The sequence below is a fragment of the Neophocaena asiaeorientalis genome, unplaced genomic scaffold, assembly GCF_003031525.2.
Source record: "Neophocaena asiaeorientalis asiaeorientalis breed wild unplaced genomic scaffold, Neophocaena_asiaeorientalis_V1.1 scaffold166, whole genome shotgun sequence".
In the NCBI taxonomy this organism is placed as follows: domain Eukaryota; kingdom Metazoa; phylum Chordata; class Mammalia; order Artiodactyla; family Phocoenidae; genus Neophocaena; species Neophocaena asiaeorientalis.
Genome location: NW_020174933.1, coordinates 2,962,500 through 2,989,332, shown reverse-complemented (window position 1 = coordinate 2,989,332; position 26,833 = coordinate 2,962,500). Strand labels below are relative to the sequence as shown.

Genomic DNA, 26,833 nt, shown 5'->3' with positions numbered 1-26,833 from the left:
AGTGTATGTTAAGGGTTAAATACAGCTATTGAAGTTGGATCCTAAAGAGTGAAGCAAACTTGGAAAATGAATAGGAGAGCAAAGTAATAGGGAATCAGAATGTGAGTTCGATGGTATTGGGTGTGTAATGAATTTCTCAATTTAAATAAAAAATTATAAAACCCAAAGCTACAGAGGAGAAAGCCCAGAGTAGGGACACCAAAACATGTCTCTCAAAGGAAACGTGGATAAAAATCAAGTAGAGACAAGTAGGAAGATAAGAACTTTGTGATCCCTAACAGAAAACAAACTGTACCAGCTGTTCAAGGTAGCTTACATATTTGTATTTCTCGCTGACGTTTTTTACAGCCAACAGGTCAAACTGGCAGTCATTATGGGCACTTGCCTGAAAAGTTGGTTATTTCTGAACATCTACCGTGCTCAGAATTGTGCTCTATACTGCTGACATTTCCCCCGGGGTAGTATATAACTTAGAAAACAACAACACACAAAATTGGCAGATAAGCCGCAGTGGCTGAAGTCCAAGTTAGACTCACTGGATGGGGGCTCTGGGCTGGACTCAGTCCAGCTATACTGAACCCATTTCCCCCTGCATTTTATTTACACCCAAAGGTGTGGCAAACAAAACACCGGGATGCCTCCAAGTCAGCTTCTCTTTTATTGCACTGTATGTACTGTTTGGACTCTAACCCATGGCAGACAAGGAAGCAGACCTTGAGAAATACCTGGCACTGACCCCGCTGAGCTGGGAGACCAGGGAAGGTCACAGACGGCCCCTCTGGCCGCGTGGGCCCCTCTCGGCCATCACCGGGTCGAAGCGGGGCCTCTGCGAAGTCCACACCGGCCCTGGAGGCCGGGGACACGCGGACCGAGGGAGCAGAAGGTCTCTCCTTCTCTCTTCCCCATTTCCCAGCCCCCCAACCCCGGCGGCGGGGCAAAGGCGGCCAGATCCACCCGGGAATTTTGGAAGCACACACTCTGCCCCCTCCCTCTCTGCTCGTCTCGCAGCAAGCCACTGGCGGTCCGAGTCCCCGAGGCCGTGCAGGGAGCCCCGCCGGGGGAGCGGCCAGCAGCGGACCAGCCACTAGCCCAACGGAGCCGCCAGCGCACCCCACACGCAGACGCAAGGCCGACGGCGACGCCAGGGGCGCGCGAACCAGAAAATGGCGGCGGACTGACTCCTCTCGCTTCCCGTTCTCGCCCGCGCACGCCCGGCCGGGAACCCGGACAACGCGCCGCCGCCGGAGAACAGCCTCCTTCCTACGCCGAGCGCGACGACAGTCCTGGGGTGAGTCGGAGGGCGGTCGCGGCGGTGGGCTCGTCGGCCGAGGAGGGGTTGCGGTGTTTCTGGCCCCGTGTCAGAGTCAGACGGGCGGGACCGGCTCCGGTAGCCCTGTCGCGCGGGTCTTCACCGTGGAGGGTCGGGCTGGGCGGCTGGCAGTGTCCCGCGCGCTGCGCCCCGGGGACGAGGGATGGTCGGGAGTCGCAGCCCTCGGGCAAACCGGCGCTGTCCCCGGAGGAAGCCCCGCTGTCGACCACCGCCTCGTCCGGTGCTGTCTTCGCACGTGCGACCTCCTCGCCCGGGAGCGAGCGCCGCCTTCGCGCAGTGGAATCCGGAGACGTTTCCTTCTTGGTGTTTTAAATGATGGGTTCTTTAAATTTAATGACAGACCGCCGTGGCCCTCCCGGGCTCTGAACATCCTCTTTTGAAATGCAGTCATTTACTGCAGTGTGAAACGTTAGGAAACGTTTGTCCTCTGAATTGCAACAGCATCGTGATGGCTTCTTGGGAAGCGAACGAAGAGTTAATAATACCAGGACCTGTGCCTGTGGATGTTTCTGGGAATGATTGGTTTCACTCGGGCCCGTGGCTTAAATTGGGTCACTCTCTACTAACGATGTAAATTATGAATGTGGCTGTGGCATCTCTGTATCCTTTGTTTTTGCTCTTGTTGATGCTTCCCAAGTTTGATGGAGCAAAACAGTTTTGACTAATGTGTAAGTTAATAGATGGGGTTACATTTATAAACCAAGAGGGTTGCAGGGTTTTTGTTTTCCCAGCTTTATTGGGGTATATGTGACAAATAGAAATTGTATACATTTAGCGCATAAAACTTGATGTTTTGATTACACCCACTTATTTTCTTAATAGATCTTAGATCAAAAATTAGGGGGACCGGGGCTTCCCTTGTGGCGCAGTGGTTGAGAGTCCGCCTGCCGATGCAGGGGACACGGGTTCGTGCCCCGGTCCGGGAAGATCCCACATGCCGCGGAGCGGCTGGGCCCGTGAGCCATGGCCGCTGAGCCTGCGCGTGTGGAGTCTGTGCTCCGCAACGGGAGAGGCCACGACAGTGAGAGGCCCACGTACCGCAAAAAAAAAAAAAAAAATTAGGGGGACCAAAAATAAAATTAGGCGGACCAGGCTGAGTACTCTGATTAGGGTGTCACAAGCTGAAGTTCAGGTGTTATCCAGTTTGGGCTCTATTCTCTGGGGAAGAATCAACTTCCGGGATACTTTAGTTTGTTTTCCAGGTTTGTTTCCTTCTTGCAGTTTCCGTGTGTGCCCACCCGCACTCCATCGAAATGCCACCAAGAATGTGTTGAATCCTTCTCAGGCTTCAAATCTCTGATTTCTTCTGCTACCGCATCTCTCAGGCTTCTTTGTTTATTAAGGGCTCATGTAATTACATTGGGCCCACCAGTTAATCCAGGACAATCGCCCTATCTTGACATCAGCTGATGTTAATTACACCTGCAAAATCCCTCTTGTGAGCCCATCTGACATTGCTCAAAATAGAGTAATGCCTGTCAAAGGCCACTATCATGTCTCTTTGAGACACCCAAGGACTGAAAAATTACTGAAGACAAAAAGTTACAGATTCTCAGAAAAACCACATCCTATAGAGACACAGCAAGCCAGAATACAACTGTGGGCCAAAATAGATGTGAACCCACCCGCTCTTTCCTGCACTTTGCCCTTTGAAACCCGTTAAAAGACTCAGACCGCCACCCTTCAGGGCCGATGCCACTCTATGTGTCTGGCCCCTTTCCTCCCTTGGAAAGTGAATAAAAACTTTCTTTTCTTCCCTTGTTAATACTTCTGTGAATTCTTTCACAACCTGCATCTGCTCAGCTAACACCTCTTGCTGTAACTTAACCACTCAGTTTATGTTACATCCGGGGTTGGAGATGCAGTTTTTTCTTAATAGAGAAAAAGTAATACATGTGATCAGTGCGTATTGCCCTTTGGTATAATGACAGAATCGGAGGAAGTAAAATGTAGGAAGCTTGAGTTTCATTTCTCTTTTGGTTCTGCTTAGTCTTCAAGTCTTCCCTGGAGCTGTTATATGTAGTACTGATGGGTACTTTTACCTTTAAAGCTTTTATCTTTTTTTTAGCCACATGGAAATTAATATTTGAGGCATTGGATTTTTTTTTCCTTTTGACTTGTTTAATTTGGAGGAGGAAGAGCAATCCCTTCTACTAATAACAATAGATAAAACTTATAAAGCATGTACTATTCCATTGCTTTATTAATTCATTTAATCCACAGAACAAACCTGTGAGGTGAATACTGTTATTCTCATTATACAGATGAGAAAAGTTAAATGAATATCTCAGATAGCTGTACAGGAGTATTTGCTATTATTTGATATAGTATTTTAATAGCAAGTTTTTGTTTCTGTTTTTTTTTGGCTGTGCCGCCTGGCTTGCGGGATCCCTGTACCCCAACCAGGGATTGAACACAGACCGCAGCAGTGAAACCACTAGGCCACCAGGGAACTCCCATTAATAAGTATTTTTAATAAATTTTCCAAATTAGAAGTTTTCTACTGATGTAGTTTTAAAATCAATATTTCCTGTACTCATAATACAAAATTATTTAGTAAAGTACATTAGATAAGAACTGGAGTCAGATCTTTGTTATAGCATCCTGTTATTTGGTAAATATCAGTAAAATAATTTATGTACTTAAAAATAGTTATGAAGAAAAATGGTGCTTATTTTCCTTTCCCTCTATTTTGATTTTACACAGGTCAGGTGCCTCAGTTTCAATCTGGGAATTCTTTAAATGAAACTTGTTTAAAATCTTAGACCATACCCAAAAGAGAGACCCCAGTCAACAGTAAGGTGGAAAAGAATGATGTTGTCCTTAAACAGTCTACAGAATGTCGTCTGTAACCCGGTAAGTAATTTCTATAAAATCACTTTTTGCCTATGCCAGGGTTGAGAGCAAGTCCAACTGGATAGTCATTATCCACTGCTGGGGGGTAGGGGCAGAAGTAAAATTCAGTAAACATAAAGCACCTGCTATGTGGTGGGACTGCAGTGGGCCCTGACTGAAAACCAGATCCAGCCCTTGGAGCTCCACAGATGTTTAAGTTCCCTAGTCAGCCCTCCTCGGTACCCAAGGTTCTGCATCTGAGGATTCAGCCAACCGCCCATCAGGTGGTGTGTGTTTACTGAAAAAAATCTGAGTATAAGTGGATTCAAACCTGCACAGTTCAAACCTGTGTTGTTCAAGGGTCAACTGTATAAGACGATGAGACGTGTTATGAACGGAGAACGTGGGAGGACAGTGGAGGGAAGGCTCAGACCATCCTAAGACATAATTTTCAGGGGAAAGTGGATTTCTTTGTCTACACATTTTAATTTTCTTTTTAAATTAGGCCTGTTCACGAGAAGTTAATTTCTCAGCTTTTCCCTCTGCCTTTCAAATCCTGCTTGGTAGTTGAGCAGGGGAATGTCAAAAGCCAGTGGTGAGATGGAGAATGAGAAAAACTAATGGTCACGTCCCAGCCTCAGGCTGGTCCAGGAACCCCTGAATGTAATTGCTGGAAATTTCATTGTACATCCTGGGAAGTAATGAACTTGTTCAGTTTCATGTGGTGTGAGAATCTTTAGAAATGTCTGGTTTCCATGTGTCTGAAGCTGAATCCTGAATTTAGGTCTGAGATAAAGTTGCTGCCGTTTTTTGTTTTTTCTTGTAAACCCTTTATAGGAGATTCTTGGTAAGGCTTCAAGTAAGGCTTTAAACCAGTCTTATTAGTGTAAGTGGATTCAATTTTTTGTTATTTACTTTGTAGCTGTAGCTCTTTTTTTTTTTCCCCTAAGGTTTACTGTCATTGTGCAGGAATGAGGCTTAGAAGATATAGCCTTCAATCATATGTTTAAAAAGGAAGACTTGCTGAATTTGAAGTCAGCTAGACATTTAAAATAATTTTGCGCATCTTAAGAGTTAAAAACACCTCAAAGTTGTAGACTGACTTTCTGCGAAGATTTAAAAAAAAAAAAAACGCTGCCTGCCAAGGGGGACTGAAGTAATGTTGGTGCAAGCCAGGAGGCTTGGATGGTCGGGTTAATGCCCTTCGGCTCTGCCCTTCATCACAGAGATGTCCTATTTGAATGTTATTTAGAAAATAATTTTATAGCTTAAAATTCCTGCATGTCTTGGTATTAGAGTGTAATGATGATTCCTGTAATTTCTGGGGTTAGCACCCTCGACTACAGAATTGAAACAAAAATCAGCTGACGTTTCATTTCCTGAGGACAGGGGCCTGCAGTAGTAGTGCTGCTTTCGAGCAGCAGCTGCATTCAGGGCTCCCGGTGGCCTTGTGCTGTTCTGAGGATAGGTCATGATAACTTTCCAAAGTAAATATTTTGTTGCATTCTGGTTACTTTGTTAGTGATCAGTTCAACAACAGGGAAGTGTTTATTGAGTTTCTGCTATACTCTTTATTAAGCCTTGTTAAGACAGGGAACTGCCATCTTTCTGTTTTTATTTCTTAATCTTTCCAAAGTTTTGGTCCACATTTATTGCCTGTTATACCGTAAAATGTTAAATTTTAGTTCGTATAACCCTGAATACTATTCATTAATATCAGTAAAAAACTTAGCTTTAGGGCACTTTTTTATTTTGAGAGCATGAAGTACAGAATGTGTCAATGATAAAGCTGAAGCCTCTTGCAAAATGATTTTTTAAATGAAATGCATAAAATCTTTTTGAATAATATAGTATGCTCTGTTTACTTATGTGATGTCGAAAGTGTAACTATTTTTTTAGAAGAGTGTAACTATTGTAACAATATATTCCAAAAACAAGCTGGATGTTGAATAACATTCACAATGACTTTGTTTTAGTTTGGTTTGGGGCAGCTGCCAACCAGGTAAAACAGTGTTATTAAAATTAATTCAATAAAAATGACTTAAAATATATTTTTTAAATTGTGGTAGACAAATTCTGTCCATATAGATATATATATATATTTTTTTTTGCGGTACGCATGCCTCTCACTGTTGTGGCCTCTCCTGTTGCGGAGCACAGGCTCCGGATGCGCAGGCCCAGCGGCCATGGCTCACGGGCCCAGTCGCTCCGCGGCATGTGGGATCATCCCGGACCGGGGCACGAACCCATGTCCTCTGCATCAGCAGGCGGACTCTCAACCACTACACCACCAGGGAAGCCCTCTGTCCATATTAACTCTTGGAAAAGATAAATTGTATAACTGGCCTGTGTAATTTTTTCCTACTTAGTATATTTCATTGACTAGTTCAGTTGATAGAATTTCAAGACTTAAAAAAGTCCGGCTCACTTTTCTTTTCCTTTTTTTAAAAAAATTAATTTTATTTTATTTTTGGCTGCGTTGGGTCTTTGTTGCTGCACGTGGGCTTTCTCCAGTTGTGGCAAGCGAGGGCTACTCTTCATTGCAGAGCATGGGCTTCTCATTGTGGTGGCTTCTCTTGTTGTGGAGCACGGGCTCTAGGTGCATGGGCTTCAGTAGTTGTGACACGCAGGCTCAGTAGTTGTGGCTCATGGGCTCTAGAGCACAGGCTCAGTAGTTGTGGTGCACAGGCTTAGTTGCTCTGCGGCATGTGGGATCTTCCTGGACCAGGGCTCGAACCGATGTCCCCTGCATTGGCAGGTGGATTCTTAACCACTGCACCGCCAGAGGAGCCCGGCTCAGTTTTCTTTCCGCTCAAATTGAGTGAATAATTTGGAAGGCGGTATCTTCATATCAGAAATGCCCTCAGTGAAATCTCTTGTTTGGCAACTCAATATCTGCTTAAATATTTTATTATTGCTGTTTATAGAGTTAAAACGTGATTAAGTGTTAGTTGAGAAGTTATTTAGAAATTAAACTGATGGGTTGTCACTCCTAGTTAACAAACCACTTATTAACATTAATCCCACCTGGCCCTGAAAAGCTCATCGGTTCCAATTTCCTTCAGAACCTTACTTCCACACTGATCCTTTTTTCCTTAGTATTCTAAGTACCTCCGTTTCTACCTTGCAATTTAGCCTTACAAAACAAAACAATAAAATCTTTTCTTTTTAACCTCTGAAGGTCCTTCCCCGTCTTTGTTCCCTTGTTCTTCTTTTGCTGACTTACCTTTTTTGTTTTTTTAATATTCTATTTATTTTTTATTTTTATTTTTGGCTGTGTTGTGTCTTAGTTGCAGCACGCGGGATCTTTCATTGTGGTGCGCGGGCTTCTCTCTAGTTGTGACTAGAGTTGTGTGGGTTTTCTCTCTCTAGTTGTGGGGCGCTGGCTCCAGAGCGTGTGGGCCTTGTAGTTTGTGGCACTCGGGCTTAGTTGCCCCACGGCACGTAGGATCTTAGCTCCCCCACCAGGGATCGAACCCGCATGCCTTGCCTCAGGAGCCAGATTCTTTACCACTGGACCACCAGGGAAGTCCCTGACCTCCGTCTTGAGAGAGTCGATTTCTGCTGCCTTAATTTCCTCACCATGGCTCTGCCCTCTGATTTTTTTTTTTTTCTGAATCCTAATTCTTTTTTTTTATTCTAATTTTATATTGGAGTATGGTTGATTTACAATGTTCTTTTAGTTTTAGGTATACAGCACAGTGAATCAGTTATACATATATCTATTCTTTTTCAGATTCTTTTCCCACATAGGTTATTACAGAATATTGAGTAGAGTTCCCTGTGCTCTACAGTAGGTCCTTGTTGATTATCTATTTTATGTATAATAGTGTGTATCTATTAATCCCAAGCGCCTAATTTATCCCTCCCTGCCCTCTGATTTTTCACTCTCTTAATTTCTTTATCAGTCTTGTCTTCAGTGTCTGTCTTTATTTCTCTGATGTCTTTACTGACCAGAATGTGAATACAGTTTGCATACCGTCTGCGTACAGTTCTGCCCTCTCACCCAGGGTGAGTCTCCAGCCCTCTTAGATGCCCTGCCAGCCCTTGAAGACTGTGAGTTCAAAATGAAACTCCCATCGTCCTTCCCAAACCAGCTTCCGTTTTGTGGTTTTCCGTTTCTCTCAGTGTCCTTCCACGCTGTCAAGCCCCTAACAGTTTGAAGATAATCTGTCTTTAAAATTTTAAATTCATTGATGTCATCAAACTCAGTGGCTTTTCCTTTTTTATTATTATTTTAAAAGTATAAAGAAAAATATGTGTAAATCATTTTTAAAACTTCAAGCAGTATTTAAGGGTTTCATTAAAACATGAATTTTCCTTCTACCTGGGGCTCAATTGTCCTCCCTAAAGGCAATCATTTCCTCCCAGATTTTTGTATATCCTTCCTGAGAATATGTGTGTTGTGCGTGCATGTGTTGTGTGTGTCACCTTTTGTATACCCTGTTTCTTTACATGAATGTATCATACCGTATAAACTGCTATACCTTGCTTTTTTTCATTTAACACATTTTGCAGATACCAGCATGTTTAGAGTTTACTCACTTATTTTTTTTGTTTGTTTGTTTTTTTGTTTTTTTGGTTTTTTTCGGTATGCGGGCCTCTCACTGCTGTGGCCCTTCCCGTTGCGGAGCACAGGCTCCGGACGCGCAGGCTCGGCGGCCATGGCTCACGGGCCCTCAGCCGCTCCGCGGCATGTGGGATCTTCCCGGACCGGGGCACGAACCCGTGTCCCCTGCATCGGCAGGGGGACTCTCAACCACTGCGCTACCAGGGAAGCCCTACTCACTTATTTTTAATGGCTGCATAATTTGTCCACTGTATGGATGTACTGTAACTTATTTAACCAGTCCCCGGTTAAAGAGCTATTTCCTTTCATGATTGTATCCAGTGCTGTGCTGTACATCCTTGTAGATGCATCTTTCTGCGCATGTGCTAGTGTTTTACAGGATAAATCTGTAGAAGTGGAATCACTGGATCAGAGTGTATGATATCCATTTTAGTATCATTTGGGGGGCAGCTGGGGGGATATTCCTTATTTTTCCATGTTAAAGACATTGACAGTCCTCCCATTTTTGAAATCGACTTCCTTGATACACCTGCCCTCTCTGATGGATCCTTCTCTCTTCTTTCTCTTCTCACCCCCTGCATCGAGGTCTCCCACACACCCTCAGTTTTGATGATTCACCAGCATAGAGTCATACCCATGGCTATGATATATCCCAGTGAAAGGATGTAAAGCAAAATCACAAAGGGAAAAGGCACATGGGGCGAAGTCCAGGGGGAAACAGCGCAGGATTTTAAGGGTATTCGGCCAGTGGAGTCACACACGATGGACGTAAATCTCCCAGCAACTAGTTGTGACAGCACGTGTGAAATGTTCTTTACCAGGGAAGCTCATTAGGGACTCACTGCCCAGGGTTTTTATTGAGGGCTTGGTGCGTAGATAGCGCCTGCCTAGCACATACCCAAACTCCAGACTCTAAACAGGAAAGCAGGTTTTTAGCATAAACCATAGTGTTTGCACAAACAGTTTAGGTGGGTAACCCACCCTTCTCACCTAGGGTGGTGGGTGCTCTCTCCAAATCCAAGTTCCTAGACAGCAGCTATGGGCCAGCCTTGGACAGAGGCCTTTCAAAGATAGCAGCCAGGTGTGCTGTGTTAACTCTTTCTGCACACCCCCTAATCTGACAGCCTTTGAGGCTTTGCTCCTGACTTTTCCTCTCTCTCAGTTTATCTAGTAGCTCTCATTGTACCTAGTAATCATCTCTACTCTGACTTCTGAGTCTTGGCCATTCACTTAATGTTGGTCCTGAGTGTTCCACTCCTTTCAGTATGTTCCCTCTTAGATGTCCTGCCAACCCTTTACACTAAAAGTATTCCAAGCCAAACTCAGCATCTTCCCTCTGAAATCTTTCTTCCCCAGTGTTACCATTGTAGGTGGTGGCCCGGGATAGACAGCTTCCTTTGAAATAGCTCGTGTTTATCTCCTGCCTCCCCTTCCTCCTCAGTGTCTGCCGCCATCAGCCTGGATTATGTCCTTATCTCCTTGTGCTAGGCTTCCCGGAAGGAGTCAGTCTCACAAATAATCCCCTGCCCTCCAGTGAATTTTACCCCCACTGGATTGTTGTTCCCAGCCCCCACTTTCCTTATGTCCTTCCAAAATCTGACCCTAACTCTGTCTTTAATTGCTCCCTTACTATTTACTGGCTCCCAGATACGTTTTGTCTTTCCCTGCCTCTCTGCTTTTGTAAACGGACATTTCTACCTGAACTGGCTTCCTTCTCCTCTCTGCCTAACCATATTCTTCCCAGCTCAAATCATACCTCGTTATAAACTTTGGCCACCTCAGTTATTATTGTTTATACATTTTTCTGAAGCATTTATTCGACACTTACTTACTGCCCCATTTCTGTGGATGTTGAATTGGTCAGGGTTTGTGGTTGTAAACATGGAAGCCAACCCCTAATTTAAGCAGAAAAGGAATGTATTAAGTGATATCTATCAGCAGGCAGGACTGAAGAACCAGGCTTGTCAACTACAGCATCACAGACAACAGCCAAAATCAGGCTGCAGGGCTGTTCTCACTAAGAGACGTCTGTCGCCACCACTGAACAAACGTGGTACTTCTTGCACTGGCGACACGACCGGTGCCACTGCTGCCTCCGACCCTAGATGTAGCTGCTGCCCCCTGGCCAGAGTGAATACTGCATGATTCTGGCTGCTGCTTGTCACGAGTTCTAACTCAGAGTCTAAGCTGGGGGTACTGATGGACAGATTTTCATCGTATGCTCTCGCCACAGTTCAGATGAGGTCTCATGTTTATAAGGTAGACGATTTTCCACCTGTGGAAGGAGATTCCAATTTGAACCGCTAAACAGTATCACATTTCCACTCTAATCTTTCCATAGGTATCTGACTTCTTCCCAACTGTATCAGTTCCTTCCGGATGGACGGGACTCATACTTCTTTCCACCTGCAGGCTACCTTAACATGACCCTGGTGTAGAGCAGACATTTAATGAATGACATAAAAAAGGCAAAGCAATATGAATCAGCTAGGATGTTTGGGCAGGTAACACCAAACCTAACTAGGGCTTAAGCTTATGGTATTGTCTCTAGTGTGTTCAGATCTGAACTTTATTGTTTTACATCAATTATTTTTGAAACAACAAAGCCTCAAAGCTTGGAGTTGCCTAGAAAACCACCCTTCTCCCTTTCCTCAGGAGCAATGTTTGTGAGTAAGTGAGCGGGCTGTCGGGCATTTGTTTCCTTCACATGGTCCAAAAAAGTTGAGTATTGTTGATATAAGTTAGGGTACTTTCCTAAGTAGACCGTTAATATGGACAACTGAAACAGCAAATGGCCCAAGTTTGCAGCGCAGTTGTTTCTCAGACTGGAACAACTCATTAACAGTTGTAACAATCTATTAGCAGTGATGGGAATAGATGGTTGGTCTCAAAAAGCTCTTTGCACTTTGCTGTACAGCAGACATGGGGACAGCATTGTAAATCAACTATACTTCAATTAAAAAGAAAAACTCTCACCCTAAAATTAAATATATAATTAAAAAATCTGTGGTTATAAGTGCTTATTATATAAATCTGGAAAATATACAACTATATGAAGAAGAAAATTACAATGTCATCCCTCAAGAAAAGTGCTGTAATATTTTTGGCTTATCTCTTTTTTTTTTTAACATCTTTATTTGAGTATAATTGCCTTACAATGGTGTTTCTGCTTTTTAACAAAGTGAATCAGTTATACATATGTTCCCATATCTCTTCCCTCTTGCATCTCCCTCCCTCCCTTTCAGAGTTTTCATCATTCGTGTATAGGAATGCCAGAGATTTATGTGCATTAATTTTGGATCCTGCTACTTTACTGAATTCATTGATTAGCTCTAGTAGTTTTCTGGTAGCATCTTTAGGATTCTTTATGTATAGTATCATGTCATCTGCAAACAGTGACAGCTTTACTTTTTCTTTTCCAGTTTGCATTCCCTTTATTTCTTTTTCTTCTCTGATTGCTGTGGCTAAAACTTCCAAAACTATGTTGAATAATAGTGGTGCGAGTGGGCGACCTTGTCTTGTTCCTGATCTTAGTGGAAATGGTTTCAGTTTTTCACCATTGAGGATGATGTTGGCTGTGGGTTTGTCATATATGGCCTTTATTATGTTGAGGAAAGTTCCCTCTATGCCTACTTTCTGCAGGGTTTTTATCATAAATGGGTGTTGAATTTTGTTGAAAGCTTTCTCTGCATTGACGTTGTGGACCAGGGTCCTGAAGTTGGCTCTCCCACCTCAGTGGCACAGCCCTGATGCCTGGCTGGAACACCAAGCACCTGTCATCCATACGGCTCAGAATGAAAGGGAGAAAAAATAGAAAGAAAGAGGATAAAATAAAAGTTATTGAACTAAAAAATATTAATGCTTCTTGGTGGCGGCAGCAGCAGCCTTAGCGTCTCATGCCTGTCTCTGGGGTCCACGCTTTTAGCCGCGGCTCGTGCCCGTCTCTGGAACTCCTTTAAGCAGCGCTCTTAATCCCCTTTCCTGGCGCACCAGGAAACAGAGGCAAGAAAAAGTCTCTTGCCTCTTCGGCATCTCCAGACCTTTTCCTGGATTCCCTCCCAGCTAGCTGTGGCGCACTAGCCCCCTTCGGGCTGTGTTCACGCAGCCAACCCCAGTCCTCTCCCTGGGATCTGACCTCCGAAGCCCGAGCCTCAGCTCCCAGCCCCGCCCGCCCCGGCGGGTGAGCAGACAAGCCTCTTGCACTGGTGAGTGCTGGTCAGCACTGATCCTCTGTGCGTGAATCTCTCTCTGCTTTGCCCTCCGCACCTGTTGTTGTGCTCTCCTCCGTGGCACTGACGCTTCCCCGCCTCCACCGCCCGCAGTCTCCGCCCGCGAAGCGGCTCCTAGTGTGTGGAAACCTTTCTTCCTTCACAGCTCCCTCCCACTGGTGCAGGTCCCGTCCCTATTCTTTTGTCTCTTTTTTCTTTTGCCCTACCTGGGGAGTTTCTTACCTTTTGGGAGGTCTGAGGTCTTCTGCCAGCGTTCAGTAGGTGTTCTGTAGGAGTTGTTCCACATGTAGATGTATTTCTGATGTATCTGTGGGGAGGAAGGTGATCTCTGCGTCTTACTCTTCCGCCATCTTGAAGCTCCCTTTTGGCTTATTTCTTTACAGTGTTTTCTTTTTCCCTTTTTTTTTTTTTAAACATCTTTATTGGGGTATAATTGCTTTACAATGGTGTGTTAGTTTCTGCTTTATAACAAAGTGAATCAGTTATACATATACATATGTTCCCATATGTCTTCCCTCTTGCGTCTCCCTCCCTCTTTTTCCCTTTTAATGTTTATTATTAACTTGGTTAAGACCGTGCTGTATGGGGTTTTGTAGGCCACTTTCTCACTGGAAATTATATCACTGACATTTTTGTGTTATTAAATAATCTGCATAAATACAAGTTGAACATATAAAAAAATCTCAAGTTACAAAAACTGTTCTCATTTTATTAAGAGATTTAGAAAATGGAACATGCTGCTATTTATTCTTGGGCTGTGGCCAAGAGGAGTAATTGCTTCCACATTCTGTATACATGAAAACCATCCACTCTGAGGTGCAGCTGTAGCCATGCTCTATACATCTGTTATGCTTTTCGTTTTCTGGTCTGATAAGCTTGTTCATCTCCCCCATGCTGCTTTCAGCAGTTGCCGTGACACCAGATGACAACTGGATTTGGTGATTTCTTGTCTTATTGCTTAAGGCAGCAACACTGCATTCAGCAGCCACTTAGTTGCTGCTCCTTTGCACGTGAGGCCTGCCAGAGCCCAGTTTCCGGGCTGGTGAGAGCTCCTTCATTCACCAAGTGATTATTGATCATCTCTTGACCTCTGTCCTGGGGGTGTAAAGGTGACGACCCAGTCCTGCCCCATGCAGCTCGCAGTGTAGGCATTTGTTTGCAAGTGAACAGAGTACAGAGTGCCCTGATTGACCCTCAGAGGGCGGCTAACTCAGTTGGCCCAGGGAGTCTGAGCAAGGCTCCACAGAGGAGGTTGTGCTTGAGCTGAGATTTTCAGCCGATGAGCCACTGATTTACAACTACTTTTATACGACCTCTCTTGTTTTATTTCCTTCTTCTTGACAATCAGAGCTACCCTGGATCAATTTTAGCATAGATGTAACCCGGGTGAGCTTGGTGTAAGGTATGCTGGTGTCTGGCCTGCTTGGTGCGGTCAGAGGCTCCCAGGGGGAAGAGGGAGGTGGTTGTGGTGCAGGAGATGCATCCACATAGCCAGTGGCCCGGGAGGATGGCGGATCACCTGGGGGAGGGTGGAGCATCGGGGGGAGGGGAGTGACAAGATCTGATCATGTCAGGCCCCAGACAGAGAGGCTGGCTTCCAGCTGATTAGGGGGGAGGGGGAGACCCGAATCCTGTGTGGGACCACCAGTCGGGGCCCAGGCCTGCACCCTGGACCAGGCGGAGTACGGAGGTGCTGTGTCTTGAGAGATCCACAGGCACCCACAGCACGTCCTTCAGATCATGCAGTTCTCTGGTTCCTGGCAGTACCCTGTGGGGTGCAGCTTGGAAGCCCAGCAGGGAAGGCGAGGCACGCAATCCCAGTTGCAGCAGAGTGGCTGCATTTGGAGCACCCTCTGCAGGCAGTAAGGGCTTATCATTAGCTCTGTCAGCACTGGCCTAGGGCCTGGCCTCTTCTGGATCCTGCTGTTGGGATCAGTGGAACTTTAGGAAGGACGGAGGGGTGGGGTGTGGCATGTCACAGAACCCCCAGCCACATAAAAAGTACTGTGAATAATATGTGTCTTTTCCTAAAGAACTCGGAGTGGTGTGCAGGTGTTGCGAGTCTCCTAGCCATGTTGTTCCGGTGTAGCTGTTTGAATGGTGGGGAGGAAGGACCTGGAAAATGCTAGGGTCTGAGCAGACTTGTGTGCAGCCTTTTTTTTTTTTTTAAATTAATTTTTATTGGAGTATAGTTGGTTTACAATGTTGTGTTAGTTTCTGCTCTACAGCAAAGTGAATCAGTTATATATATACATATATCCCCTCCTTTTTGGATTTCCTTCCCATTTAGGTCACCACAGAGCACTGAGTAGAATTCCCTGTGCTATACAGTAGGTTCTCATTGGTTATCTATTTTATACATAGCAGTGTATATGTGTCAATCCTCTCATCCCAATTCATCCCACTCCCCCTTTCCCGCTGTTACCCATATGTCCTCTACGTCTGTGCCTCTATTTCTGCTTTGCAAATGAGTTCATCTGTATCGTTTTTCTAGATTCCACATGTAAGCGATACTATACGACACTTGTCTTTCTGTCTCTGACTTGCTTCACTCCGTATGACAGTCTCTAGGTCCAGCCACGTCTCTGCACATGGCACAGTTTTGTTCCTTTTTATGGCTGAGTAATATTTATGTGCAGCCTTTAAGAATGTAGTCTTTTGATTTTGTAAATGAACATTTGTTAAAATTATTTTTTTCCTAGATAATCCCCTATGTTGGGACCATTTCTGAGCAGTTGGAGCCTGGAACTTTGATTGTACTACGTGGGCATGTTCCTAGTGACTCAGACAGGTAAAGTCATTCTGTTAGACGAGAAAAGAACAAGAATAAACTCGTTGTGATTGTGGGACAACAAAAAATCATGAGGGAGAGACCATTTGGATACTCGGAGGCCTGATTTTGCTTTCACAGCAGCCCCGGCCACGGTGCTGAGGAAATTGGAATGAAAAACTGAAATACAGGTTATGTGGATTGTGTGTTGCTTGTAAGTCTGATTTTAGTATAAAGAATTAGAGATACGGTTAATGAAGGGAACTGTGGTCAGATGACAGGGACACAGTCTAGTTACATTCCCACACCATCTCTTAAGGCCTGTTCTGGGTGGTTTTATCTAATGCTTTGGGTAGAGTCTGGATGAGGCTGTATCAGCTAGAGTTGGGCTCGGCTCTATGTGGTGGATGCCTGAACAGCAGTGGTTTAAATAAGATGTGAAAGTGACATCTAAAGAGGACAGTCCGGAGGGCTGAGGGCACGCACCAGCAAGCTGTTGGAGGAGTGGGCCTCTTCACGCTCTCACCCTGCCATCCCAGGGTGAGGTCCTCTTTCTCGTGGTTCCTGGAAGCTAGGACTCTGGTCCTCACGTTGTGTTTGGGTAGCTGCCTGGGACCATGTGCTATTTGGGGGGAACGGGTGGGGGGTGGACAGAAGGCAGATGCCAGCTGACTTTAGAGACCGTTTCCAGGGGTCTTCCTTGCACACTTCACTTCTACCCCATTGGCAGAGCTTGGGGCACCTGGGCGAACGCACCTGCGGGGAGACTGGGCAATGTGGGTGCTTGTGGTGGACCGCCACCAAAAGCATGTGAGTGAACAGAAGATCCGTCAGCTGTCACTCAGCCTGGGTTTCTGCGCTGCCGGGCCTGCGAGGCCGCTTTCCTTCCTGAGTCCTCACGCAGCCTGTGTTTCCTCCCCTCCTCAGGTTCCAGGTGGACTTACAGTGTGGCAGCAGCGTGAAACCTCGAGCAGACGTGGCCTTTCATTTCAATCCACGGTTCAGAAGGGCCAACTGCATTGTTTGCAACACTCTGAAAAATGAGAAGTGGGGCTGGGAAGAGATCACCTATGACATGCCTTTCAATAAAGAAAAATCTTTTGAGATCGTGATCATGGTGCTGAAAGACAAATTCCAGGCAGGTTTTGGAGAACGGGTTAGATCCTCATTCGTGAGGATAAGCACGAGGGAAGCTTTTCACATGAGTGAACTCACCCTTGCGTGTCCTAAATCCAGAGGAAGAGTTTGCCTTTATCATGTTCCTCTAGAGGAGGGCCCGGCGGGGACCTTGCTGTGAGGCAGGCACAGCCAGCATCCCTGCTGGGGTCGCCGTGCCGGCAGAGGGCGAGGCCAGTGCAGCGGGCTTTTGTTAGATCGTTGCTCCTCGCGGGGCTGAGCTTCCTTCTGACTTGGCACAGCCTTACACTCAGGATGGGAAAGTAAACCCCAGACAGCAGGACCCGCAGGGTGGGAGAGTCTGAACTGACAGATGAGATCTGGGCGTAGGAGTCGGGGTTTGTAAAGTAGCATCCTGCCTCAGCCTAGTCCTGTAGGATCTTGAGATTCTAGACCCAGAGGAGCTCATAGCAACCCCGCTGCATGTCGTCAGTGCTGCCGCTGCTTGCTCGGGTGTGTGTGGTCCTGGAGGCGCCTCCACCTCCTGGCCCACGAGCCTGTGGAGGACTTGACGGCTCAGGGGGAGACTCCCCACCTGAGGTGCAGACCCCTCTGACCCTCAAAGCCTGCTCCCACCAGCACTTCTCCCCTAAACCTCCTCTCTCCCCTCATCCCTCCTCTAGCCATTGGAGTACTTGGGTCTGGATCGTTCTTTTTAATGCTTGTCCGTGCTCTTGAGCTTCGGTTTTTTCCTGTGTTTCTTTTGCTTGCCAATGGGATTTTCAGCTCCTTGAGATCAGAGACTGTACTGTGTTCGGCGTGTCTTCCTGACAAGTACTGACATCTGGCGGGAGAGGGAGGTGCCCTGTGCACTGGTACCCGCTAAAATGCATTTATTAACTTTTATTCGTGGGGGTGGGGGGCTGTCTTCTGTGTTTGTCCAGGTGGCTGTCAATGGAAAACATACCCTGATCTACGCCCACAGGATCAGCCTAGAGAAGATCGACACCCTGGGCATTTATGGCAAAGTTATCATTCACTCCGTGGGTTTCAGCTTCAGCTCGGTCAGTCCCCTTCCATGGGGGGGTGGCAGGGGGTCTTTGGTGATGTTTTCTTGAAAACTGTGTAAATATGTTCCTCGTTAGTGTGTTAATTTCTTGGAAGTAAATCTTTCAGACTAGTAGGATGCTAATCATTGACCTGGGCTTGCTTGTCTGTAGGATCTCAAATCTAGCATGGTTCCAACAAAAACCCAAACAGTAACAACAAAACAAACAGCCTTTACAGCTGGAGAGGGGCCGTTTCCTTGATGCAGGAGCATAGTGGAGCAGTTCGCTAGGATTGTTTCCTAGAAGCGGGACGTCAAAGGGTACCTGCATTTTAAGTTAGGATTGAAATTGCTAACATGCCCTCCAAAGAGAGTAAAACAAAGTAGTCTCAAGATCTGTATTCATTTGCTCACATTCTTCTTCTTTTTTTTTTTTTCCGGTACGCGGGCCTCTCACTGCTGCGGCCTCTCCCGTTGCGGAGCACAGGCTCCGGACGCGCAGGCTCAGCGGCCATGGCTCATGGGCCCAGCCGCTCTGCGGCACGTGGGATCTTCCCGGACCGGGGCAGGAACCCGTGTCCCCTGCATCGGCAGGTGGACTCTCAACCACTGCGCCACCAGGGAAGCCCCTGCTCACATTCTTCTTGACATTAGTTCTGATTTTAACATTTGCCAGCTTGATAGAGGGGAGAAGGTTGCTAATGTTCATGCATGTTTGGATAATTTTCTGTCGTATTTTCATGTTTAATACCATTTATCATTTTTTTTGATATGTGAAGCAGGTTATATTTAGAATTCTGATGGATGTTAAATATTAATCTGAACTTTTCTTCAGGATTTAAGAAGTAGCCAAGCATCTACTCTGGAATGGACAAAGATAAGTGAAGAAAATGTAAATATTAAATCTCTTAATCAACCACCAGTTTAAAAATGTTTGTTTAGTTGCCATGTAAATTAGGTGGCAGGCAGGCTGAGTTTTAAAAACACTATGTTTTTAATATGAAAACTTATATTTTTAGTAATTAATAGGCTGGAAGTAATCATTCGAAAATTGAGGCATATACTTCAGGGTGCCAGGTGCTATAAGTTTTGCTGTTTAGACTCTCAGTGGATCTGACCACTACCCACCAATCTTCTGTACAAAGAACTCTCTGAACTGCTGAATAGGGCTGTCTGGAGGTGTTTATAAATAGTGAGCACAGCCAGTGCATGGGCAAACGAACTTCCACGTGTATCTTCTCCCCCTGTGGAAACAACTGCAGTTCAGACATTTTTTGCTGTTATTAGTGTGGAGAAAGTGAGGCCTTACTGATCTCAGCACGTTCCTAGACAGACTAGAATCTCAGCATTTGGGGAGCACCCTGGGAAGAACAAGGAAAATGTGTTTGAAGCCCACACGTGGCCTTCGGGAAAGGCTCAGCTTGTGGCGGAGGCTATAGGATTCAGATGAACAGGACAGTGAGTCTGTTCCCAGCCTGAGTGGCACTCTGCAGCTCCAAAGCACTCGGTCAGGAAGCACTGGCCACCTGCATGTGCCCCCCCGGAGTGGAGCAGGCACTACCGGCCCAGGCTCTGGGTGGTACAGCCAGTAAGATCCAACTGCTCATGTTATAAAATGTATTTCTTCCCTGTCAATCATCTGTATTTTGTCTTTCTCTTCCAATAGGTACCAAAGTCTGGCATGTCACAGTTTGTAAGTATTTTTGCTATAACATGTGGAACCTTTTATAAGATTGCCCAGGAAATGAATAGTTGAAGCCTTGGAAGATAGGTTCATTCATTCCATACCTTATTGCAGAACTGTTTCCCTACAGCCTAGTAATAGAGGAGACATTTATAAAATCGTCCCCAGAACTGTCTACACCAAGAGCAAAGGTTTGCCGGCCAATCACACTTTGACTTGCTCCAAAATACTACCTACCGACTGTCAAAGGTTTGAAGAGCCAAAATTTTCTTAATTCTGTCTAACAAGTACTTAATGTTAGTTAGCTGATACGCGTAACCGCTACCCTCAGTACAAGCCCAAAGCAGCCACCCTGTGTTTGCACTGGTGTCCTGGACGGCTATCAGTCAACCGGACATCAGGTCCCTGAGCCATTAGTGTGTTTCTGTAGCTCCCCCTACCTCAGCCGCTTCGCCTCCGGGCTGAAGGCAGTGCACGCTTCAGGCCAGCCGAGGTGACTTTCTCAGAGGGCATTTCACTCAGGCAGAAGATGTCAGGTCCCTCCCCACATCCATTCATTTCACTGTCTGAAAAATGGAGTGTTTGCTGTGAGCCAGGGACCCACCTGGGACCAAGGCAGACTTGGTCTGTCCCTTCGTGGGGTTCATGGCCTTTAAACATTTCCCAGTGTCTTTTGGCAGTTTCCCCTCAAGATCCCTTTTTGCAGGCTTCCTGATGCTAACTGGGATTTCTTTGCAGACTCTGCCATTCGTAGCGAGGTTGAACTCCTCAATGGGCCCTGGACGGACTGTCGTCATAAAAGGAGAAGTAAATACAAATGCCAAAGGGTCAGTATCAGTAAGTGGCCGTAATAACGCAGCTGCTGCTGCATGTCTCTTACAGCTGTAACCCTGTCAACAATCTCGTGAGGTGTAAGTCGGGCTAATGTCATAAGCTTCATTTGAAAAGTGAGACACTTAAAGCCAGATGAAGTTAGACTGCTGACAACTAGTAGTTGGCGGCACCCAGGCTTTTTGTGGCCAGACAGGAGGGTGGCATTTTTGTCCACGAGGCCCACCCTTGTAGAACTGCAGGGCAGCTCTGTGAGAGCAGATCACTTTTATTAGGGCTCGTTCCCCTTGCCATGGGTCTTATAAGGTTCCTGCTTTTAGAACCTTTTCCAGAGGTGTTCAGAGTTCTGAAAGCTTGAAATGAGAGCTATTTCCTAGCAAGTAGTACACTTTGAAGAACAGGGCATTGTAAATGCTGAGACTTCCTGCTTGGAAGGATTCCCTGTTCTTGCAGCAGACGTGATCCTTTGGGTCACTTGCTCTGACCATTTAATTTCTTCCTGTAGCCTTAAACGTGGATTTTAAAGCGCTTCATATTTTTATTTTGCAAATAACATACTTATACCAACAGTGTGCTGACTCGGAATTTTAAATTTCACCTTCGTCGGCATTCCTGGGTCCTTGTGTATACATGTTTTGTGTAATCAGAGTTTAATTCTGATTGTTAAAATTGCAGAAACTCGACTCCTCTCTTCTACTTGGCTAATTAGTTTTTTAAAATTCTCTCAAAAGCTTTGCTGTTGATCTGCTATCAGGAAAATCCAGGGATATTGCTCTCCACCTGAACCCACGCCTGAATATTAAAGCATTTGTAAGAAATTCTTTTCTTCAGGAGTCCTGGGGAGAAGAAGAGAGAAATATTACCTGTTTCCCTTTTAGTCCTGGGATGTACTTTGAGGTGAGATGATTATCTCTTTTGAAAATGGGACAGGAAAAAATCCTGCGGGCAGGGGTAAGATGCAAGATAAATGGTCCATTTAAATTGAGTCCAACTTAATATGTGGAGGTTGTGTGTGGTTTTGTAGATTGTATTTTGAATGCCGTCTTTTATAACGCAAATAATCAGCATAAATGGCCAAGCCAGTCGAGTGCCACGTTATTTGCATTGGAATTATCTGACATTTGTTCTCATAATGACAATTTCTGTGTAGCCCCATATTAGTTAATAGGAATTTGAACAGGAACCTTGTCTCAGGGCAGGAGTAGTGTGTTTAATCCTAAGTGAAGATGAGGACGTAGGAGCCATGAGACTGCCGGCACTATCCGTCGTCTCGGTGACACACAGCTTAGGTGGCAGTACTCTGTTCCAGGCGGTCCTGTTTGTATATATTCAAAGAAAGACACATTTAGACTACCGGGACTTGAAGGCATGTAGTCCTGAGCCCCCAAAGATGCGAATATTCTAACACAGCCTCTCCCCAGATGTGCTTCCGGGTAGTCTCGCCACGTGGATGCTGCATGGTTGGCTGGGTGCCCTCCCCAGCTTACGTGACTCACTGCTCATGTGGTCATTTAGGGTCAGTGATTTCGGTCATGGCTTCTCCAGCATTTTAAACTGTCACGTGCTCTGGACCGCTGGAGCTCGCAAGACTCCTCAGAGTTGTTAGAAGTGTGAACATCAGGCTGAACAGAAGGTGGTGATTTGGCATTAATATTTATCCGTAAGTTCCTGTCTAATGCAGTGCCCTGGTTTGGGGAGTGACAGACAGGAGCGAGCTCATCATAGGTTCCCTGGAAGTGGTGGGTACTCATTTGGAATTCAGAAGGAGGTGGGGGTGTGAAGGTAATCTGGATTTTACAGATTTAGGGGATGATACGGACCAGTCGCTGGAGGTCGGAAGGGCAGCACAGGGGCGCCTGACACCCAGGCGGCAGTCAGGGTGTGAAGGGTGACGTGGGTTCACTGGAGGGAGAGGTGGCTGCTCCGGCAGGAAGCTGATGCTTGTGGTTGGTGACTGGAAACTCGTGACCTGTTTTCTGGCCTATTTGAGCCCCAAGTTTGCGACTACTGTATCAAAATAAAAGAGGAAAATAACACATTCTCTTAAATAATCTTTTCCTTTTGTTAGTTTTCTGCTTCAGGAAGAGTAGTTGTCCTCATGTTGGATCCCTGTTGTCAGTTTTTTTGTAGTGATAGCTTTTTTCCTATAGCTTTAAACTCCTGCCTTTTTAACAGGCTTTCATTGAGATTCTCAGATCTTTCCATTAAAGCCATTGCTTTGCTTTTAAACAGTATCTTCTGTTCTGTGGCATTTTAGATTCACTTGCTGGTTCCAGCTGGAATCATTTAAAAACTATCTTTCGGTTTTGTAATGTCATCTGTGAGCTCTTTATCAAATTCATGTTCTTAGGAGCTGTTCAGGTGGTTGAGGGATCTTGGTGTTCCATGTTTACATGTATGTACTTTGTTTTGCAACAGTGTGTCCACTAGGCTGTCTGCCATTTCTCTTCCATTTGTAACATAAGGTGCTGGCTCTGCACTTGCTCTTAGTCTAGAGAACTCTTTTCCCACTGCATCCGTCTAATGCCGGTTTGTTTTCCCTTCTGAGCATGAGGCTGTGTGTTTTGTGTTCTCTTGAGATTTTGTTAAATGTCCATCACCAAAGGTCCCTTCCACCTGGTTGAAACTGGGATTTCCACCACTGTTGTGGGCATATAATCCCCAGTTATGGCTGTTTTCCCCAGTTCTCTGTATAGCCCTGCCGCCTTCATCTGTGTCAGTTATTGCTGTTATCCATGGTATTTCCCCCTCTTCCTAATCTCCCCCAGCAGCTAGTCCTAGCAAAAGAAAAAATACACTCAGTTGGCTGCTTTGCAGATCCAGATTTTGTGCCTCAGTCTGGCCTCCGGGGATGGAGGCGGGGAGTGCCGGGGAGAGCACAGTGTGGGTTCACCCAACTGGCCTGTGCAGTGTGGGTGAGAAACAAATGTAGTCAGTGGCCAGACTGGCACAGGGAACATGGTAGCAGAAGTAAGAGGTTTAGGTGTACGAGCGATTTAAAAGGATCGCAGTTAACTGAAGGGCTAACACCAGTGAGGACTCTGGACTGAATCTCTTCCAAAACTCAGAGGTTCATAGAACACTGAGCTTTGAAGAGCTTTGGAGAAACAGACAAGAGGTGCTGAGCTAGGATGGGAATCAGGGTCACCAAGCAGCTCTGCAATCCCTAGCAAGTGACCTAAACTTCTGAGATTTCATATTGTCTGAGTTGCCCAAGACCCTAGAGTTTGAGGCAGCGAAGTGAGGATCCAAGCCCCTTGGTACCAGCCTGTGACTGGGAACCAGCTCTTCTGTGAACGAGTGTCACGGTCAGCCACTTTCTCCTTCCCAGGTGTCGGCGAGGAGGGTGGCTTGCCACTTCCCCAGGAGCACAGGGCAGGAGAGGGCGCGTGCTGAGGACAGGAAGCCAGCAGGCCCTGGGGACAGTGTGAGGGTCCAGGCACGTGAGAGCCACTTCCTGGAGTGGGACAAGGCAGAAAGTGCCACTACAGATACACGTTAGGCAGATCCTGGAAACTGCAGCAGGGAGTCGGCACTGGCAGGCTGGGAGAGGAAACCAAATGGTTTACTTGACACGCCTGTTCGTGTGCGGGAAACAAACTCTTAAGCCCAGGGCACCACTAATGTTGTGTATACTTTCCTTCCAGATGATAATTTATTGTGATGTTAGAGAATTCAAGGTTGCAGTAAACGGTGTACACAGCCTGGAGTACAGACACAGATTTAAAGACCTGAGTCATATCGACACGCTGGAAATCGATGGCGATATCCACTTACTGGAAGTAAGGAGCTGGTAGCTGACAGGTGTGCTACAAAAACTGAAATACAGATGACTTCTGTAACACTGGCCTTGTTAAAATGCATCTTACTCTCATGATATGGTTTATATATATTGTTAAAATGAGCTGTAAATCCTACTGGGTGTCCTCAGTCCATGTCACGCAGTGAGACTTTGTCAAGCAAAAAATGAGGACATTTGAGGCAACAGCAGCTTATAGCCATTATTATAACAGGCCTTTCTGCTCTCTCTCCTGTACCCTGGCCGCCTCTTTTTTAAACCTACTTCACATTCAACAAGTGTTTATTAAGAGCCTGCTGTAACACAGTAGCCACCCTGCATGGAGCGCTTGTCTTTTGCCAGCACTGTGCTGGGAGCTGGGAGGACACAGTGAGGCACGTACGTTCCCTGTTCTGTTCAGCTCAGAACCTTCCGTGCTTTGCCACTGTGCCATTGTTTCTCCTCCACGCACTACATAAACTCACCAGGCACTTAAAAGAATTATTCTGTTAGATCACCTGAGGACACTATAGGCGACACCACTCTTCCTGCAGTGCTGCCCTTCATACCCAGTGTTTGATCGTATCCTGTAATTGAGAGGATTGATGTTGACCTACATCTGACAGTTTTCTTTAGCATAATATCTATATCTTCTAGCTGTAAGCATTACCAAATAATTACCATTATGAGATCTGAACACAGCACAAGATAGAGGCAAAAAACAAAGCAAAACGAACAAAACCAAATGGTGCTGAAATTAACTTGATGTCCATCTCCAGGCCACTGATCTTCTGTACCAGTAAATGCTTATTTTAGAATATTGGGATTTAGGGTGAGTCAGAGGTCTCCTCTGAAAGTTTAAGGTAGACGAGAGATGGATTCAATTTGTAAAATGTTTGTGGGTAACAAAGCAATGTCAAGCTTAGCCTTAGTGATTGATTATAGAACAGGCCCTATCAGAAAGTAAAATACACCAGCAGAGACCAGTGAAGGAGAGAGGCCGTGTGTGCCTGCTGCTTGTCTGCACGCAGACCAGCACTGCCTCTCCTCTTCTAAGACGACCCCGTCATCGTTAGTGACTGAGATCAAAACGCTGTTCTCCCTTCAGTGATTAAAATCAAACCTGTATTGGCAAGTTAAACGGTGTTGCATTTCTGTAATTTTTTCTGTTATTCTTTGAAGAGAGTTGGCAGAAGTTCTTTGTAGAATTCTTACAGGTCAGATCTTGTCACAGGGAATTTCAAAGCCTTGGGAGTGGGGAGGTAAAAAGCTAGATCAGTCAGATCATTTTATATTAAATCGCTGGGCTGAATTCTGCCAGGATTTGGGAATATTTTCATAACAGCTTTTGGTTAGGTATTATTTGTATCCCTATAGTGGAAAAAATACTGTTTTACCAGTCTTACTTTTAAAAAGTACTCAGTGTAGCACTTAATTCTTTCCCACCTTTTCATATTAATTTATTATGCTCAGTCTTGCCAAGCTAAAACAAAAAAACACCGGTGGAGGAGAGGATGTTGGGAAAGCTGCAGAAGGCAAGAAGGGTCTAGTATCCAAGGTTTCTTTTTCCTCCGGAAAAGAACATCAGAGGGCCTGGCAGATGGTGGAAACGGTGGACCACTTAGGACAAAAGAAAAGCCCACTTACCTTGTTTCCTGTAAGTCTTAAACATAGTTCATTTTCATTTTATGTGGATGATACTAGGAAGTCTGACCATTTCTTTGATAGAATAAATACAAAATCTTAAGATTTTTTTTGAAAAGAAGCCATTAGCATTTATTAGTGAATCCTGTCGAGATGTTTCATAAAGAGAAATACGTGTTCCTAGCAAGCTGTCTCCAGACTGCAAATCAGCCTTTGCTTGTCACAATTCCACACTAAGTTTCTGTATTAAATTAGATCAAGGGCTTTCAGACTTGATTTGAACACCTATGGAACAGTGCTTAGAGGCCTTAAATTTTAAAAAGGCATAAATAGATAAAATGCCTTAAACAAAATAAAGGCAGATTTGTTTACTTTTATTTGCGCCCTCACTTTGCAGCTTCACCATGACATAGTATAGAGATTAGAGAACTTCAAAGCTTTGAAAAAAAATCTGTTGTTTACTTTTTTCCTCATAAAAGTAATCCTTGGTTAACCACCGATAGAAATGTGAGCATTTCTAACCCTGAAGGGGCTCCACCGATAGAAATGTGAGCATTTCTAACCCTGAAGGGGCTCCCTCTTACCACCTGGTGTTTCTGAGCCCTCGTTATTTGTGGGAGCAATGAGGTGTGGCTGTTTTATAAACAGCCTACTGCCTCCACCCCCTGCCCCCCAAAGACTGAAGGATAAAGGAGAGACGATCATATTCTAGAGCAGAAAATGCATCCCACAACTACTCCCCTCCATGAGCACACGCAGAAATTAAGACTGAAGTGTCATCTACCCAAAATGAAAAGTAAAAGTCCAAATGGCTTTACAGTTGAAAGCATTCTTGTTGGGTGCTGAATGACTCTCATTTTCTTGAAGTAAAAAGCTGCTTTGAGTGAAATCTCTGACACGGATACCACGTACAAAAGATAGTCCTTTACCAGGAAAGTTAAGGCTTTACAGTCTAAACGGGGGTTAGCTTTGGGTGCTAAAATTAATCATGTATGTAA

General features: G+C 45.4%; 1 protein-coding gene across 3 annotated transcripts; it reads left to right on the top strand.

Annotated features, from left to right (window-relative positions):
* The first annotated feature begins 1,048 nt into the window (after window positions 1–1,048).
* LGALS8 (galectin 8) lies at window positions 1,049–26,833 on the top strand. Of its 3 annotated transcripts, XM_024761460.1 has the most exons (11): window positions 1,158–1,288; window positions 4,037–4,186; window positions 15,667–15,755; window positions 16,662–16,872; window positions 17,795–17,914; window positions 18,734–18,790; window positions 19,565–19,591; window positions 19,713–19,824; window positions 20,289–20,409; window positions 21,145–21,310; window positions 24,061–26,833. In XM_024761460.1, the coding sequence occupies exons 2-11, from the start codon at window positions 4,142–4,144 to the stop codon at window positions 24,208–24,210; spliced, it is 1,098 nt and encodes a 365-aa protein (XP_024617228.1). In that variant the 5' UTR covers window positions 1,158–1,288; window positions 4,037–4,141; the 3' UTR covers window positions 24,211–26,833. The 3 variants fall into 3 exon arrangements, with proteins under 3 accessions (XP_024617226.1, XP_024617228.1, XP_024617227.1); XM_024761458.1 differs by lacking the exon at window positions 19,713–19,824 and having other exon boundaries at window positions 1,049–1,288; window positions 20,321–20,409; XM_024761459.1 differs by lacking the exons at window positions 1,158–1,288; window positions 19,713–19,824 and adding an exon at window positions 1,304–1,998 and having other exon boundaries at window positions 20,321–20,409.